Below are 20272 nucleotides of genomic sequence, written 5' to 3'. Positions count from 1 at the left end.
TATGTTTAAATTAGACCTATTCTACTCTGAGAAACAAATTGAGGGTTTTAGAGGGGAGGGGGGAGGGGGGATTGTTTAGCCCGGTGATGGGTATTAAGGAGAGCACATACTGCATGGAACACTGGGTGTTACACAAAAACAATGAATCGTGGATCACTACGTCAAAAACTAATGATGTACTGTGTGGTGACTAACATAACATAATAAAATAAAATTAAAAAAAAAATTAGACCTATTCTGTGTCACCAACAATGAAAGAACTAAAAAACCAATGGGTAGAAAATTTAGAAAGAAGTTTTGGTCAACAGAAAAACAAACTGAATTTCTAATAAATAACTCCTTTAGTTGTTAGAAATTGCTGTCTATTACTTTCTATTACTAAAACTTACACTATAAAATTTATATAAATTGGCAGTATCAAAAAAAAAAGTCTGTCTTAGTGAGGACGGTAGACTGATATTCTAAATTCAAGACACAGGAGTATCAAATCTTTATTTTGTACACCAAACTAATATAATGTTATGTCAATTATATCTCAATAAAACTGAAAAACTACAATTTACAATTACAATGTAATCTTAAGAAAAAAAAAAAAGACAAGAATTTTATCAGCTCATTTGAAAAGACACAGGACAGTCTGAAGGCATAGGCCATAGCCTATAGAATAAGCAGTTTCAAATGGATGATTAAAAGGAGAGAGAGCAAATGACTATACCCCTCAGAGGAAAAAAAAAGTACAAGATTGCAGTGATATTAGAATGACAAAAAGGAAAGCTGAGAAGGGATTAATACTTACAGCTTTTCTAAATGAAGTAATGGGAGATTATAAAAGAGGTTTATAAAAACATTCTACTGAAAACAGTATCCTTATATCATTTTATCAACAATAAACAAAACCTACCTACTTCCCTCTTCCTTTATCTGGACAGAAAGCTTCTATAGACTTTAATGATTTATTTTAAAATAATGGTGGTTTGTTTTTTGGTAAGCCACAAAAAATACGTGTTTTTCCCAAGGAGGAAAACTGGTAGGGTAGTGGTGGGGAACAAAATGCAGAACTTTAAATGTATTCCTACTAAAAAGTTTGTCTTGTTGGATTTAGCCATGTGTGTACACCTGTGAGGACATGCTGTATAATTCTACTTTCTCTCACAATGTATAAAATTTAATTGGATAAACCTGAGATAAGGTTTAACCATATAAGTCCCGAATTCCACATGAGGATTAGAAAAAGAAAACCTAGGATCACGCTTGGGGTTTATTAGTGTAGAGAAAAGAATTCTGAAATGCTAGGGAAGATAAATATTCAGGAAAAAATTCACTATGTACTAACTTACTATTCCTCCAAATAAAGTAGGGGATAAGAGCCCCTTTTAACCGTGAATTAAAAATAAGTAATTGTGAAGTTAAACAGCTAACTTGTGATGATCTCCCTATACTCTGAACAATTACAGCAAAAACGGCTGTAGAATTCCCAAGGGCTGTTTTATTATAATATACATAATTTTGTCGTCTTCAAAATATTTTTGATAATACTTAGCATGCTGCTATTTATTTATTTATTTTAAAAAGAGAGAGGGTGTGCTCGTGAGGGGGCCTGGGAGGAGGGACAGAGGTCAAGGGAGAGAGAATCTCAGGCAGACACTCTGCCTAGCGCTGAGCCTGACACAGGATTCCTTCTCACAACCTAAGATCATGACCCCAGCCAAAATGAAGAGTCAGACACTCAACCGACTGAGCCACTCAGGCACCCCTAGCATGGTGCTATTTAAAAAGTAAATGCTCTACAGGCTGTTAGTGGTAATACATAGAAAATAAGTCTTCGAATATTACCAAAATTGACTTAAAAGTCTAAGGCTATAACTGCATTAAAAAAATGTCTTCTAATAGCTATGATACTTTTAACAATTCAAATAATGGAATACACAGCTTAAAATAAATTGTAAGATTTCTATATTTGTGAGTATCTGGCAATTCAAGTTATAGAATGTCAGGTCATTCAATATAAAAATTTCAATAATTAGTCACTCCTACCCTTGGGTATTTTGAGGATTACTTATTCAGGATTCGATAATGTGGGATTCCTTTTAAAATCAGAACCTTTTCTAAAGGCATAGAAATAAAAATAGATTTTTAGATCAACTATTCTAGAATCCAATAAATCTATCCAACTCTAATAAAACACTGTGGTATGACCTTAAGAAATTCAAAAGAAAAAAGTGTTTTTCTTGTTATATATTAAGAGAAACAAAGAATTTCTTTTGACTCCAAACTAGAAAAAGATTGTAATTAGTTTCTTAGGATGTTATATTCTCTTAAAACTTTAGATGTACCAGGTTGTCAACTTGGTTTAAGACAGTATTACAACTAAGTAAGTAGAGTTTCTACATGGGCCAATGTCTCAAGTTTTGTCATGGCCATCAAGTGAACAGTTATTCAGGTGTATCATCTTAAATTTCCATATTATTACAACTCTTTAAAAACCAACCACTGCCGTCTTAATTCCTAGCATTCTAGTACCTCATACAAGCATATCTTTCATGAAAGTCTAGAACAGAGTAACTTACCCTATCATGAAGAGTCCAGCCAACATATTTTAGGTAACTGTCATTTAGGAAGGCATCACTATACATTTTCATCCATACTCCAATTTCTTCAATACAAATGGCTCTAATCTCAGCAATAGCATCACTAGAGGAGAAAAATAACAGACAAACCTCAGATTAACATCCAAAACTAGAATGTACTTCTAGTTTTTCAGCAAATAATAAGTATTTTTTCAGCAAGTAATAAATACTAATATTATTCCTAGTGCTGTATTTATATCTACACTCTCAAAAGTCCTCCAATTTGAATATCATCTGTTTTTTAGATGTTTTCTTTTTTTCTATTTTTTTAAAAGATTTTATTTATTTATTTGAGAGAGAGAGCACAAGCAGGGAGAGGGGCAGAGGAAGAGGGAGGAGCAGACTCCCCACTGAGCAGGGAGCCTGATGTGGGGCTTGATCCCAGGACCCTGGGATCATGACCTGAACCAAAGGTAGACGCTTAACTGACTGAGCACCCCTAGATTTTTTTTATAAAATAAAAATTATCAGTATCAAACTGAAAAACAATTCTGGAAATCATCTAGCTTTCATTCTATTTTCATTGGACTAGGAATGGCACTTGGAGCTCTCTGAAAGCCTTACAACAATTATGGAGTCAACAAACATGTTAAATCTGAGGAAACCAGCATACCACCATCCAAATACAGAATAATGTAGAACTCAAAAATTGTTTCTCTAATTGTGAATTTGTTTTTTAAAGACTTTATTTATTTTAACACAGAGAGACAGTGAGAGAGGGAACACAAGCAGGGGGAGTGGAAGTGGGAGAGGGAGAAGCAGGCTTCCCGCTGAGCAGAGAGCCCGACGTGGGGCTCGGTGAGCCGAAGGCAGACACCTAACGACTGAGCCACCCAGGTGCCCCTCTAATTGTGAATTTAAGCTAGCACACATCTTTTGAATTAAGAGAAAATAAATATGACCAAAACACAAATTAGCATCTACAAGGGAAAATGACAGAAGCCTATATTATTTGAAAATATACAATGGTTCACAAAACCAAAACCTCAAAGTAATTGTACTAATAATTCACATTTAGTCACAATGGGAATAATCTTGGTAACTATACTGTGAAGTGTACCAAAAGTCAGGTTCTTGGCACCATGCCCAGATGGCTTTTCATCTCACTATAAGCATCTACTATAACCCTCCTGGGATGATTTTCCTACTCTAAAATCTGTGAACCATGAACGAATACAATTTTAATATTTGTACCTGATCTTTCAACAGGTTATTACCTATAGCTTTAAAAAAAAAATCATATTAAATATAAGGTAAATCTTAACTTTCTTTTGCAGATCGATCTTCAAAGTTTCTGATTTACCATACATAAATAAGTTAAAATTTTAGGTAATTTTTAATTCTCCAATTTATATAAGGCAATCGTCTGTCAATTCATTGTTAATCTGGCAATAATTTAGCTAGAATTTTAATGTTAATTAAGGAGCTTTTCTTAGTTTCTCTTTTGTGACAAAACAGGTAAGGTGCTAGCATTCTGGGATTTAATTCTCTAATAAATCTCAGTTCCTTCTAAGTCCCTGTCACTGCTCAAGAATAAAAATGTGAGAAATTTTCTCTTCTAAGCCATACTACTAAATCACAATCTTTAGATTTCCTACATTTTTTAATACCTTTTTTTTTTTAAAGGAAGAGCGTGGAGCCTGATGAGGGGCTCAATCTCATGACCCTGAGATCATGACCTAAGCTGAAATCAAGAGTCAGAAGTTTTCCTTTTTTTTTTTTTAAGATTTATTTATTTGACAGAGAAAGGGAGAGAGCACAAGCAATGGGAGCAGCAGAGGGAGAGGGAGAAGCAGGCTCCCCAATGAATAGGGAGCCCGATGCAGGACTTCATCCGAGGACGCTGGGATCATGACCTGAGCTGAAGGCAGATGCTTAACTGGAGAATCAGAGGCTTAACTGACTGAACCACACAAGCACCCCCAATACCTTCTTCTTATGGAGAGATTCTATAGTATAGAGGCTAATGGCTCTGGAGCAAAACATACTAAGTTCAAATCCTAGTTCCATTATTTACTAGCTGTGTAGCTTCAGGCAAGTTACTTCCCTCTTTCTTAGATTTTGTTATTTATAAAATAGGAATAATAACTGTACCTAGCCTAGAGTTCACAGAGATGAAATCATTTAATAAAAGTAAAATACTTAGAACTATGCCTGGCACCTACTAAACCTTCCATAAATGTTTACTATTATAATCTTCTAATTAAATGCCATCAATCTAAACATTTACAGATAATACAGCAGAAAAAATTGCTTTACTACAACTGTGAAAGAATGTTCCTAGACAATAATATTGAATATACAGAAGACAATATAATGAATATATGTGTATCCACTATTCAGTTAAGAAATAAAATATTATAGTTGAAACTTCCTGTATACCTCTTACTGATGCATCTCCCTCCTAAAGAGTATATGACTATTCTTGGTTCAATGACTACCATTCTCTTCTCTATCTTTATGCTTAAACTTATGTATAGTTTTACATATTTTAAAACTTTACATAAATAGTGTCTTATAGATATCCTCTCCAACTTGTTTTCACAAACCATGTTTTGCAATTCATACAAACTGATTTATATAGCTCCAGAGCCAATAATTAATTTTAACTGATGTTCAGTTTTCCTATCTGCATATAGAGAAATTATAAACCATTTATATATTCTCTCATTGGCAGACATTTAGGTTATTTCCATGTTTTTCCTTTTATTAACTGACTGGGTGGCTCAGTCAGTTAAGCGTCTGCCTTCAGCTCAGGTCATGATCCCAGGGTCAGGGGACTGAGTCCCGCATCGGGTTCCTTGCTTAGCGGGAAGCCTGCTTCTCCCTCTGCCTGCTGCTCTCCCTGCTTGTGCTCGCTCTTGCTCTCTCTCTCTTTGGCAAATAAATAAAATCTAAAAAAAAAAAAAAAATAAACCTACAGAGACTACTAAGTATGTTAACTGCATTTAAAGACAGTTCAATCATTCTTCTTCTCATTACCACTGGTATTACCATTACAAATACCATTACTATTGGAATTGAGATTATGAGTGTCTAATTCCTAAGGCTAGAGAATGTAAAGGCTTAGGTTTCAGTAAAGAAATCTTGTTCAAAATCTTTATAACCACCTCTATGTTTAAGCCTAACTTCTAATGACTTTTAGTCTTGTTTACCAGACTCTTAAAAGCTATGCTCTTAGAACAAAGATCCTCTCTGTTTGCGCTGCCAACATTCTGATACAACTTGTCTTTTTGGAATCATACTCCTTGTCTATTTCAGATGCCAGTCTGACCCCTCCCACCTTAACTTTAAAATTTTTAATATCCCTTCTAGACTTACAATTTGACTATGTGTGGTCAGATAACACATTCTGCTACTATTAAAAATACCTAGGTGATTTGTCTCCTGTTTAGGTTCTAAAACTCCAATCCACTTTGCCTTCTGATACCATCCTATGAGATTCATCATTCTCTATAGGTAATTATATTATGTAATTACAGATAACACATAAAAGTAGAACTCCTTTGTGGTAGTTTTAAAATATGTCCACACACTCTGTTAATAGTTTTTATGGAGACAAATTCTTATTTTTTTAAATGTGGGTATACTTAGTAATTTGTTTCCAACAAACATAATGTGGTAGAAATGATGGATTTTGACTCTTGAAGTTAGGTCAAAAAAGAGACTATGACTTGTGCTTTGTTCTCTCTCGGATCTCTCTCTCTAAGCCATGTCTTGAGGACATTCTAGCTGCCCTATAGAGAACTCCACATGGTGAGTAAGTGGGGTCTTTTTTTTTTTTTTTAAAGATTTTATTTATTTGTCAGAAAGAGAGAGAGAGAGGGAGGGCACAAGCAGGGGGAGCGGCAGGCAGAGGGAGAAGCAGACTCCCCGCAGAGCAGGGAGCCCGATGCAGGACTCGATCCCAGGACCCCAGGATCATGACCTGAGCTGAAGGCAGACACTTAACCGACTGAGCCACCCAGGCATCCCAGTAACTGGGGTCTTCTACCAACAGCCATATGAGTAAGCCATCTTATAAGAAAGTACTCCAACCCAAGTCAAACTTTCAAAGGCCTGTAGTCTGGACCAAAGTCTTGATTGCAATCCAATGAGATGAATTATGCTAAAACCACCTAGGTAGGCTGTTCCTAAATTCCCAACCCACAGAAATTATGAGATAGTAACTGTTCGTTGTTCTGTTTTGCCAAGTTTTGTATTAATTTGTTACATGGCAAAAGATATTATTACTTTCTACTATTATTGAAGGCCCATACCAATAACTAATCTTTTTCTAGTGTGGTCCATGAATGAGTTCTTCCTTAGTCCAAAGAGCTCAAGTGCATCAGTACTACATATCTGTGGTCATCTCTATGCTTACAATGACTTTTGCTCTAAATACAAACAACGATCATTCTTTCAAGCTCCTGTGGTATTAGTTCTGTCATATTCTTTTATTACCAGATACAGCTTTCCTGCCCTCTATGAACTAATACTCTATTTCAGTAGATGAAGTATAAAATAAAAATGCAGTATGTTTTGAAATATTCCTCTAATCCTTGATTTTCATATTAAATTTCTTTTTAACACCTTAATCTCTATTTCCAACAGCCTCAGTCCATTTAGAAAAATAATGTTTAACCTGCAGATGTTTGGGAATTTCCAAAGCAAAGATTAAAGTAGGGGGCAAAAAAAGTTGGTACAACAGGGTGAAGGTATAAAGGCAATCATAAGATGAACTAATTTTCCTAATTCTGGTATAGGGGCCTTGAAATGAATAACTAAAATTGAAGTCAGGATACACTTTACTTTTGAACTCAAAAAGAAAAAAAAAAACTAGAAAATAATAATTCTGTGGTAATTAATCCTTTGTTGTAACTCTACTTTATAGCATAAAAAATGATTATGTTCATTCTATGAAAAACTTATCTAATTTACTGATCCTCAGAGTTAGTGTGCCTTTTTGGGAGATATGACCCTTTAATTTAATATCTGGACTTTAAATTTTCATTTTGGGTTACTTTCTTGGCAGATGGAATTCAAATTATTTTCTGCTTCCAACAAAATGAAATTTAACTCTAGTGAATTTTAATGAAATGTTTCTTGTACTACTCTTACAGATGCTTTCTTAGTAAGGAAGTAGACTAAACTGACTGCAATATAAATTTTGGAGAGTACCTCTTGGCTAATATGGGCGCTTGACACTTAAAATTATCTCTCACGTATAAGGAATCTCACGAGAGCTCTAGAGTGAGAAATAATTACAAGTGCCAAGAAGGCTGCTTTCTAAATTGTAGCACAAAAATGAATTCATGTCTCAACCAATTCTGTCACTAATATTTGGCTAAAAAAATTACATTTTTCAAAACAGAACTACAGAGAATTTTTTAAAAAATAGCCCATGGGAGCTGAAGAATTAGTGAAAAGATATACTGAATCCTTTATTAGACTGAGAACAAGAACTTAAGAATAAAGACCTTAACTTATAGAAAGATGATTACAATAAATATCTTTAGCAAATGTTAAATATTAAAAAAGGGCAGTACAGGAAACACAGAAGCACACAAATTGATGGAGGGAAGAAGATGTGGTCAAGGAAGGCTTCTATGAGGCAGCCCATGTTTAAAAGCAGACCTGAAGAGCTGAAACTCTCCTGTTTGCTAGTTAAATCCAGATCTTTCACAAGGCAGCCCATGTTTAAAAGCAGACCTGACGAGGTGAAATTCTCCTGTTTGCTAGTTAAATCCAGATCTTTCACTTAATTATTTCAGAATAATCAGAGTTACTTAAAATGCATTAGCATGTAATAGCTTTATAATAAACAATTGGAAATGTTTTCCATCTCATTTTTGTTGCATTATCTATTAGTGAAAATAGTGACAAAATACACAGAAAGGCATTGCTTCACTGAGTCTCATACAGAGCAGGTGACATGGCTATCTGCTACCCTGCATTACTCCTTAATATTTTACTATTAACAGAAATTGAGGCATAAAATTAAAAGCTGAATGTCAAGAATACATTAACAAGAACAATACCTTTAATTTATATTCACATTTAACTATCAACCTGACACACAGGTTAGGTCAAAAAAGAAATATAAGGAAGATGACTAAAATTTAAAAATGGCCATTTGCTCATAATAATTCATACCACAGTATTGTGTAAGAATTGCTCTGAAGACATTAATTCTAAAATGTTACACTATAGTATAAAAAGATGAAAGACAACTAGAAAACAATATTTCTCATTTTTCAAAATTGTTAAAATCTTTCCTAAGTTACCTCTTTTTCCATTATTCATTCTTATGGCCTAATAACTTTTTAACTCTTTACCATCACTGAAATAACAGACACTCTTTCCTTTTTGGTAGCTTTTAAGACTTTCTCATAATCTTTGGTGTTATGTACTTTGATTACGGTATGTCTAGACATGAAATATTTTTCTTACCCTCAACACTTGTTAAGTCTTTCCAATCTGACAATTCTATTTTTTTAACCAATTTTATAAAATTTCAGTTATCTCATTAATACTACTTCTTTCCAATACTTCTCTTTTCTTTTGACATCCTATGTAAAGGACTTGAAGCCTCTCAAACAATGCCCTATGTATTAGAAATGTTATTACATATCTCCTTCACCTGGATTAATTCCTCAGTATTATATTCTAATTCACTAAATGTCCCTTCAACAGTCTAAGAGTGTAACTTGTTCACAGTTTTCTGGTAATCAACCAAAAATAACTGAGAAGCATTTACTCATAAAGTTATTAATCTTTGTGTTAAAATGGCAGAAATCTATGGCATTCTGGCATGGAATTTTTTTTTTTCAATAATTCAACTGGTTGGGGGAAAACCAAGTCCCATTAAATGTAAAATGATTGAAATCCCTTAAGGTTTGTTTAGTAACCACAACAAAATTAAATTAGAAATTAACAACAGAAATTAAGGGAAAGCTCCAAATACTTGAAAATTAAAAGACTTAATATTAATAACCCATGCATCAAAGAAGAAATCACAATAAAGAAATAAGGAAATAATTTGTATGGAATAAGAATTAAAATACAGCATATCAACAGTCCTGGGATGTCCCGAAAGCAGTGCTTTATGGGAAATTCACAGCTTAAAATGCTAGATAAGGAAGAAGGATATAAGATCAGTAATCTGAGTTTCTATCTTAAGAAACTAGAAAGAGATGAATAAATTAAAACTATAGCAATCAGACGGAAGGAAATAATAAAGATTAAAAGAATCAATGAAATAAAAAATATATAAAGACTGTTAATGAAACAAATGTTCAATCTTTAAAAAAGAGCAATAAATCCGATAAACCTTCAGCTAGACTAACTAAGACAAGAAAGAAAGATGACATAAATTAGAAACAAGAAATGAAAACATCACTGCCAATCCTACAGAAGAAATGAAGAGGACGGTGGGGTGCCTGGGTGGCTTAGTCGGTTAAGTGTCTGACTCGTGGTTTCAGCTCAGGTTATGATCTTGTGGTCCTGAGACTGAGCCCCATGGTGCGGAGTCTGCTTCAGAATCTCTCTCCCTCTGCCCCTTCCCCCTGCTCCTGCGTGCTCTCTCTCTCTAAAATAAATAAATGAAAAAAAATCTTAAAAAAAAATGAAAAGGATTGTAAGGAAATACCATGAGCAACACTATGCCATCAGGTCTGCAATACATATGAAATGGACATATAGTCTGAAAGACACAAATTACCATAATGAATCAACAAACAGAAAAACTGGGATGGGGGCGCCTGGGTGGCTCAGTCGTTAAGCTTCTGCCTTCGGCTCAGGTCATGATCCCAGGGTCCTGGGACTGAGCCCCGCATCGGGCTCCCTGCTCAGCGGAGAGCCTGCTTCTCCCTCTCCCACTCCCCCTGCTTGTGTTCCCTCTCTCGATGTCTCTCTCTCTGTCAAATAAATAAATAAAATCTTAAAAAGAGAGAAAGAAAAACTGGGATAGATCTGTTACAAGATGTTTAATCAATAATTGAAAATTGTCACCCAAAAAAACTCTTAGGCTTAAAGGGCTTCACTGGTGAATCCTATCAAATTATAAAAAAGAAGTAACACCAATCTTTAATAAATTCTTTCAGAAAATAGAGCAGGGGGGAACACTTCCCAGAGTATTTTATAAGGCCAGTAGCTAGATTAATACCCCCCCCTTATGACTGTAGACATAAAAATCCTTAACATAATATTAGCAAACTGAATCCAGCAGCATTAAAAAAAAAAAAAGATTATGTTGGGGCGCCTGAGTGGCTCAGTTGGTTAAGCGACTGCCTTCGGCTCAGGTCATGATCCTGGAGTCCCGGGATCGAGTCCCACATCAGGCTCCCTGCTCAGCAGGGAGTCTGCTTCTCCCTCTGACCCTCCTCCCTCTCATGCTCTCTGTCTCTCATTGTCTCTCTCGCAAATAAATAAAATCTTAAAAAAAAAAAAAAAAATTAAAAAAAAAAAGATTATGTTATCATGATATTATGAATTTCTCCCAGAATGCAAAACTGGTCTAATATCTGAAGATCAATTAATAGAACAAAGGAAAAAGTCTGTATTTTCATCTTAACTGAAACAAAAACATAAAATCAATCAATCATGATAAAAACAACAAACAAAATTAGACTAGAGGGGCATTTCCTCATCCTGCTAAAGGATATCAATATAAAACTTAAAAGCTAATGACATTAAAGACTGATTGTTTTCCCTTCAGGATCAGAAAAAATGGAAAGCTGTGCTCTCTTACTATTTTTATTCAGTTTTGTGCTGGAGATTCTATAGCCAGTGCAATAAGGTTAAAAAAAGAAAGTAAAGACATAGAAAAAGTCTTAAGACTTAGAAAGTAAGAATAAAAACGGTCTGTATTCACATATGATCGGTATGTGCAAAATATTAAATAACCTGTAAAAATAAAATCTCAAAACAATACAACAAATGAAAGTATCTTGAATTCTGGAGGAATATAAAAAAAGAACTGCATTTTTATATATTAATAAGGAATAATCTAGAACTGAAATTAAGGAAATAATTTCATTTACAATAGAATAAAAAATGAAAACACTTAGAAATAAATTTTAAAAAAGTAGTGAAAGACTTTAAATAAAACATAAAAACAGCTAAGAGAAATTAAGAATATCTAAACAAATTGAGATAACAATCTATATTCATAGGTTGGAAGATTCAATACTGTGAAGAATTCAATTCTCTCCGAATTGGTCTACAGAGTCATTATATTCTCCATCAGAATTCCAACAAACTTTTATGTAAAAATTGACAAGCTGACCCTAAAATTTACACAGAAACGCAAAGGATCTGTAATTGTCACAACAATTTTGAAAAAAAAAACAAAGTAGGAGGATTTAACACAACCTAATTTTAAAAGCATACTCTAAAAGACAAATAGTGTATGTTCTACTTATATGTGGAATCTAAAAATGCCAAACTCATAGAAATAGAGTAGAATGGTGGTTGCCAGAGGCTGGGGTGTGAGAGAAATGGGGAGATGTTAGTTCAAGAGTATAAACTTCCATTTATAAGATGAATAAATTCTGGAATGCTAATGTATAGCATTGTGACTACAGTTAATAAAATTATATTTAAAAAAATAATAATAAAAAATAAATAAATAAAATTATATTTATTACATACTTGGAAGTTGCTAAGAGAGTAAAACTTAAATGTAATCACCAAAACAAAAAAAAGGTATTTATGTGCGATGCCTGAGGTGTTAAGTATCCTTATAGTGGTAATCACTTCACAATATATATGTGAATCAAATCATCACACTGTACAACTTAAACTTACATATTCTACATCAATTATATCTCAAAGCCTAAAAAAAATTACTCTAAAGCTACTATAATCAATATACATGGTCTGGGTATAAGGACAGACAGATCAGAAATTCCATAAATTAATCTTTGCATTTGGGTTCATTTGGTTTTAAAGAAAAGCTCCAAGGAGCGGCACCTTGTTGGCTCAGTCAGTAGAGCATGGGACTCTTAATCTACGGTTTGTGAGTTTGAGCCCCACATTGGACATAGAGATTATTTAAGAAAAAGGAGGGGTGGGCGCCTGGGTGGCTCAGTTGGTTAAGCGACTGCCTTCGGCTCAGGTCATGATCCTGGAGTCCTGGGATCGAGTCCTTCATCGGGCTCCCTGCTCAGCAGGGGGTCTGCTTCTCCCTCTGACCCTCTTCCCTCTCGTGCTGTCTCTCATTCTCTCTCTCTCAAATAAATAAATAAAATCTTTAAAAAAAAAAAAGAAAAAGAAAAAGGGGGGGGTGCTTGGGTGCCTCAGTTAAATGTCCAACTCTTGATCTTAGCTCAGGTCTTGATCTCAGGCTTGGGAGTTAAAGCCCCTTGTTGGGCTCCATGCCAGGCCTGAAAGCCTACTTAAAAAAACAAAACCCAAAAACTCCAAGGATATTCAACTGGAGGAAGGGAGCATTTCACCAAATGGTGCTTGGACAAATGAATACCTATATGTAAAAAATAGAGGTATACCTTATATCACAACATACACAAAAATTAACTTAAAACAATGGTCCATATACTTTTACTTAAAATATTAAGCTATTAAATTTCTAGAATAAAACAGAAGAAAATCTGGGGTTAGGCAAATGTTCACAGATATAATATCAAAAGAAGATACATAGAAGAAAAATGGATGAAAGACTTCAAATTGAAATCTTTTGCTCTTCAAAAGGTATCATTAAGAAAATGAAAACAAAGCCAAAGGCATGAAAAAAATTGCAAATCATTTATGTAATAATGGACTTGTATCAAGCATACAAAAGTACTCCTACAAAATCCCTCTCAATAATGGTAAGAATAGACAAAATCAGTAAAGGATAGAAAAGACTTGAACACTAACAAATGATTTTGACCTAAAATCAAAAGCACAGTATGTACTTTTTTCCTGAGTAAACAGAACATTTATCAAGATAGACCACAATGTGGGTCATAAAACAAATCTTAACAAATTTAAAAGCATTCAAATTATACAAAGTATATTCTCTGACTACAATGGAATTATTAGAAATCAGTAACAGAAAGATCTCAGATACTTGTAAACTAAATACACTTCTAAATAAACCACAGGTCAAAGAAACAAGTCAAAAAGGAAATTAGAAAGCATTTTGAGATGAATAAAAATGGAAACACAACATACCAAAATTTAGGGGATACAGCTAAAGCAGTACTAACAGAGAGATTTATAGGAGTAAATTCTAATATTAGAAAATAGGCCTTAAATCAATTGCCTCACTTTTTGCCTTGAGAAAAAGAGCAAATGAAACCCAAATTAAGCAGAAAAAAGGAAATAATAAATAGAAGATCAGAAATCAATGTAACAGAAAACAGAATAGAGAAGTTCATTATAACCAAAATCTCATTTTTTCTTTCTTTTCAAATTTTTTATGTAAATTCTAGTTACCATACAGTGCAATATTGGTTTCAGGAGTAGAATGCAGTGATGCATCAATTAATATATAACAAACAGTGCTCATCATAACAAGTACCTTCCTGACACCCATCACTAATCTAACCCATCCTCCACCCACCTCCATCCATAACCTTCAGTTTGTTCTCTTAGACTCTCTTATGGTTTGTTTCTCTTTTTTTTCTATTTCCCCCCACCCATATATTCATCTGTTTTGTTTCTTAAATTCCACATATGAGCGAGATCATATGGTACTTGTCTCTCAGACTTATTTCACTTAGTACGATACACTCTAGCTCCACCCATATCCTTGCAAATGACAAGATTTCATTCTTTTTATGGCTGAGTAATATTCCATTGTATATATACATACCACATTTTCTTTATCCCTTCATCAGTCAATAGGCATTTGGGCTCTTCCCATAGTTTGGCTACACTGATAATGCTGCTATAAACATCAGGGTGCATGTACCCCTTCAAATCTATACTTTTGTATCCTTTGGTTAAATACCTGGTAGTAGAATTGCTGGACTGTAGGGAGTTCTATTTTTAACTTTTTGAGGAACCTCCATACTGTTCTCCAGAGTGGCTGTACCAGTTTGCATTCCCACCAACAGTGTAAGAGGGTTCCCCTTTCTTTGCATCCTAAACAACACCTGTTGTTTCTTGTGTTGTTAATTTTAGCCATTCTGACAGGTGTAAGGTCGTATGTCATCACGGTTTTCATTTGTATCTCCCTGATGATGAGTGATGTTGAGCATCTTTTCATGTGTCTATCAGCCATCTGGATGTCTTTTTTGAAAAAGTGTCTATTCATGTCTTCTGCTCATTTCTTAACTGGGTTATCTGGATTTGGGTGTTGAGCTTGGTAAGTTCTTTGAAGATTTTGGATACTAACCCTTTATCAGTTATGTTGTTTGCAAATATCTTCTCCCATTTCATAGGCTGCCTTTTAGTTTTGTTGATTGTTTCCGTCGCTGTGCAGATTTTTATCTTGATGAAGTCCCAATAGTTCATTTATGCTTTTGTTTCTCTTGCCTCCTGAACGTGTCTAGTAGAAAGTTGTTACAACCGAGACCAAAGAGGTTGCTGCCTGTATTTTCCTCTGCGATTCTGATGGTGTCCTATCTCACGTTTAGGGCTTTCATCCATTTTGAGTTTATGTTTGAGTATGGTATAAGAAAGTGGTCCAGTTTCATTTTTTTGCATTTTGCTGTCCAGTTTTCCCAACAAAATTTGTTGAAGAGACTTTTATCCACCGGAAATATTCTTTTTGACTTTGTCAAATATTAATTGACCATATAGGTGTGGGTCCATTTCTGGGTTTTCCATTCTGTTCCATTGATCTATGTGTCTATTTTTGTGCCAGTACCATACTATCTTGATGACTACAACTTTGTAATATAGCTTGAAGTCTGGAATCATGATGCCTCTGGCTTTGCTTTTCTTTTTCAAGATTGCTTTGGCTGTATGGGGTCTTTTGTGGTTCCATACACATTTTAAGATTGTTTTAGCTCTAGGAAAAATGCTGTTGGTATATTGATAGGGATTGCATTATATGTGTAGATTGCTTTGGGTAGTACAGACATTTTAACAATGTTTGTTCTTCCAATCCATGAGCATGGAATATTTTTCCATTTCTTTGTGTCCTCTTCAATCTCCTTCATAAGTGTTCTATAGTTTTCAAAGTGCACATTTTTACCTCTTTGATTAGGTTTATTCCTAGGTATCTTACTGTTTTTGGTACAAATGCAAATGGGGTCGACTCCTTGATTTCTTTTTCTGTGTGTTCATTATTAGTGTATAGAAATGCAACAGATTTCTGTACGTTGATTTTATATCCTGCGACTTTGTTGAATTTGTGTATGAGTTCTAGCAACTTTTTGGTGGAGTCCTTCGGGCTTTCCATACAGAGTATTATGTCATCTGCAAAGAGAGTTTGACTTCTTCCTTGCCATTTGTATGCCTTTTATTTCTTTTTGTTGTCTGACTGCTGAGGCTAAGACTTTCAGTACTATGTTAAATAGTAATGGTAAGAGTGGACATCCCTGTCTTACTCCTAACTGTAGAAGAAAAGCTCTGTTTTTCCCCATTGAGGATGATATTAGCTATGGGTCGTTTGTATATGGCCTTTATAACATTGAGGTTTGTTCTATCTATCCCTAGTTTGTTGAGGTTTTTTTTTCTTTTTTAAGATTTTATTTGAAAGAGAGCAAGAGAGCGCATGAGCGGGGGGGAGGGGCGGAGGGCGAAGGAGAAGCAGACTCCCTGTGAGCAGGGCAATGTGGGGCTTGATCCCAGGACTCTGGGATCGTGACCTGAACTGAAGGCAGACACTTAACCCACTGAGCCACCCAGGTGCCCCTTGTTGAGGGTTTTTTATCAAGAATGGATGCTGTTGGGGTGCCTGGGTGGCTCAGTCGGTTAAGTGACTGCCTTAGGCTCAGGTCATGATCCCAGGGTCCTGGGATCAAACCCCGTATCAGGCTCCTTGCTCAGCAAGGGCCTGCTTTTCCCTCTCCCTCTGCCCCTCCCCTTCTTGTGCTTACGTGCTCTCTCAAATAAATAAAAATCTAAAAAAAAAAAAAAAAAAGAATGGATGCTGTATTTTGTCAAATACTTTTTCTGCATCTATTGAGAGGATCATATAGTTCTTTTTTTTTTCCTTAAGATTTTATTTATTTATTTGACAGAGAGAGATAGCAAGAGCAGGAATACAAGCAGAGGGAGTGGGAGAGGGAGAAGCAGGCTTCCCACCAAGCAGGGAGCCTGACATGGGGCTTGATCTCAGGACTCTGGGATCATGACCTGAGCTGAAGGCAAACGCTTAAGAACTGAGCCACCCAGGTGCACGAGAGGATCATATGGTTCTTATGCTTTCTTTTATTAACGTGGTATAGCATGTTGGTTGATTTATGAATACTGAATCACTCCTGCAGCCCAAGAATAAATCCTATTTGATCATGGTGAATAATTCTTTTGATGTAGTTGGATGTGATTTGCTAGTATACTGCTGAGAATTTTTGCATTCATGTTAATCAGGTATATTGGCCGGTAATTCTCCTTTCTAATGGGGTCTTTGTCTGGTTTTTAAATGAGGGTAATGCTGGCCTTGTAGAAGGAGTTTAGAATGGATATTCCATTTTTTTTTTTAAGATTTATTTTTTTTATTTTAGAGAAAGAGAGAGAGTGAGCACATGAGTGGGGGGGAAGGACAGAGAGAGGGAGAGAGAAGCAGACTGCCCACTGAGCGTGGAGGCTGATGCCAGGCTCAAGATCCCAGGAACCTGAGATCATGACCCGAACAAAAACTAAGTCAGACGCTTAACCAACTGAGCCACCCAGGCGCCCCCTCCATTTCTATTTTTGGAATAATTTGAGAAGAATAGGTATTAAACTCTTCTTTAAATTTCTGGTAGAATTCCCCTGTGAAGCTATCTGATGCCACACTTTCATTTGTTTGGAAATTTTTGATTACCTGATTCAATTTCTTTGTGGCTATATTCAGATTTTCTATTTCTTCCTTTTTCAGTTTTGGTAATTTGTGTGTTTCTAGGAATTTGTCCATTTCTTCCAGATTGCCCAGTTCGTTAGCATATAATTTTTCATAATATTCTCTTACGATTATTTGTATTTCTGTGGTGTTGGCTGTGATCTTTCCTCTTTCATTTGTGATTTTATTTGGGTTTGTTGTCTCTTCTGTTTTTAAGTCTGGCTAGGAGTTCATCAATTTTATTAATTCTTTGAAAAAACCAGCTCTTAGTTTCATTGTTCTACTGTATTTTCTGTTTCTATATAATTTATTTTTGCTCTAATCTTTACTATTTCCCTACTTCTGCTGGCTTTAGGATTAATTTGCTGTTCCTCTTCTAGCACCTTTAGGTGTAAGGTTAGGTTGTATAATTGAGACTTTTCTTGCTTTTTCATGTAGGCCTGTATTACAGTATACTTCCCTTTTAGGACTGACTTTGCTGAATCCCAAAGATTTTGGACTGTTGTGTTTTCATTTTCATTTGTTTCCATGTACTTTTTAAAAATTTTTTATATTTCCTGGTTAACCCCTTCATTCATTAGTAGGATATTCTTTAACCTCCATGTATTTGTGGTCTTTCCAAATTTTTTCTTGTGGTTGACTTCAACTTTCATAGCATTTTGGTCTGACAATATGCATAGAATGATCGTGATCCAGGGCGCCTGAGTGGCTCAGTCGTTAAGCGTCTGCCTTCAGCTCAGGTCATGATCCCAGGGTCCTGGGATCGAGCCCCGCATCGGGCTCCCTGCTCCATGAGAAGCCTGCTTCTCCCTCTCCCACTCTCCCTGCTTGTGATCCCTCTCTCGCTGTGTCTCTCTTTGTCAGATAAATAAATAAAATCATTAAAAGAAAAAAAAGAATGATCGTGATCCTTTTGTACTTGTTGAGGGCTGATTTGTGAGCATGTGATCTATTCTAAAGAATGTTCTATGTGCACTCGAAAACAATGTGTTCTGCTGCTCTAGGAATAAATGTTAAGTCCATCTGGTCCAGTGTGTCTTTCAAAGCCCTTGTTTCCTTGTTGATTTTCTGCTTAGATGATCTGTCCATTGCTGTAAGTGGGGTGTTGAAGTCCCCTACTATTAGTGTATTATTATCAATGAGTATCTTTATGTTTATTATTAATTGATTTATATATTTGGGTACTCCCAAGTTGGGGGCAAAGGACAAATCTCTTACACTGTTGGTGGGAATGCAAGCTGGTGCAGCCACTCTGGAAAACAGTATGGAGTTTCTTCAAAAAGCTGAAAATAGAGCTAACCTACCCTGGCAGAGCAATTGCACTACTAGGTATTTACCCCAAACATAGAAATGTAGTGATCTGAAGGTGCCCCTGCACCCCCATGTTTATATCACCAGTGTCCACAGTAGCCAAACTATGGAAACAGCCCAAGTGTCTATCAACTGATGAATGGATAAAGAAGATGTGTGGTGGTGTGTGTGTGTGTGTTTATGTGTATGAATGGAATACTACTCAGCCATCAAAAAAATAAAATCTTGCCCATTTGCAACAACGTGGATGGAACTAGAGAGTATTATCCTAAGTGAAGTCTATCAGAGAAAGGCAATTATCATATGATCTCGATCATATACAGAATTTAAGAAACAAAACAGAGGACTGTAGGGGAAGAGAGGAAAAAAATATAACAAGATGAAATCGGAGAGGGGGACAAACAATAGGACACTCTTTCTCACAGGAAACAAACTGAGGGTTGCTGGAGGAGGGGGGGTTGGGGGATGGCGTAACTGGGTGATAGACATTAAGGAGGGCACGTCATATAATGAGCACTGGGTGTTATGTAAGACTAAAGAATCACTGAATTCTACCTCCGAAACTAATAATACACTATATGTTAATTAACTGAATTTAAACAAAAAAATTTTACAAAAGGGAAAAACAAAAAACAAAACAATTAAAAAAAGAAAAAGAAAAAGGAAGCTAATACTTTATGTGGAAAACCCAAAAGACTCTACCCCAAAACTGCTAGAACTCATACAGGAATTCAGTAAAGTGGCAGGATATAAAATCAATGCACAGAAATCAGTGGCATTCCTATACACCAAGACAGAAGAAAGAGAAATTAAGGAGTCGATCCCATTTACAATTGCACCCAAAACCGTAAGATACCTAGGAATAAATCTAACCAAAGAGGCAAAGAATCTGTCCTCAGAAAACAATAAAATACTCATGAAAGAAACTGAGGAAGACACAAAGAAATGGAAAAATGTCCCATGCTCATGGACTGGAAGAACAAATATTGTGAAGATGTCAATGCTACCTAGAGCAATCTACACATTTAATGCAATCCCCATCAAAATACCATCAACTTTTTTCAAAGTAATGGAGAAATAATCCTAAAATTTGTATGGAGCCAGAGAAGACCCCGAATAGCCAGAGGAATGTTGAAAAAGAAAAGCAAAGCTGGTGGCATCACAATTCCGGACTTCAAGCTCTATTACAAAGCCGTAATCATCAAGACAGCATGGTACTGGCACAAAAACAGACACATAGATCAATGGAACGGAATAGAGAGCCCAGAAATGGACCCTCAACTCTATGGTCAACTCATCTTCGACAAAGCAGGAAAGAATGTCCAATGGAAAGAAGACAGTCTCTTCAACAAATGGTGTTGGGAAAATTGGACAGCCACATGCAGAAGAAGGAAACTGGACCATTTCCTTACAC

The 20272-nt window shown here is 35.5% G+C and overlaps 1 protein-coding gene across 1 annotated transcript in view; it reads right to left on the bottom strand.

Moving 5' to 3' along the window:
* The window catches only part of STAG1 (stromal antigen 1), a 423306-nt gene that overhangs the window by 136057 nt on the left and 266977 nt on the right, over window positions 1-20272 (bottom strand). The window contains exon 10 of the mRNA XM_032408640.1: window positions 2568-2691. Coding sequence (XP_032264531.1) covers window positions 2568-2691 — 124 coding nt within the window. The remainder of the gene's footprint in view (window positions 1-2567; window positions 2692-20272) is intronic.

The sequence above is a fragment of the Phoca vitulina genome, unplaced genomic scaffold (assembly GCF_004348235.1).
Source record: "Phoca vitulina isolate PV1807 unplaced genomic scaffold, GSC_HSeal_1.0 scaffold10, whole genome shotgun sequence".
Lineage (NCBI taxonomy): Eukaryota > Metazoa > Chordata > Mammalia > Carnivora > Phocidae > Phoca > Phoca vitulina.
Note: the sequence above shows the minus strand (reverse complement) of the source record. Positions and strands in the feature narration are given on the sequence as shown.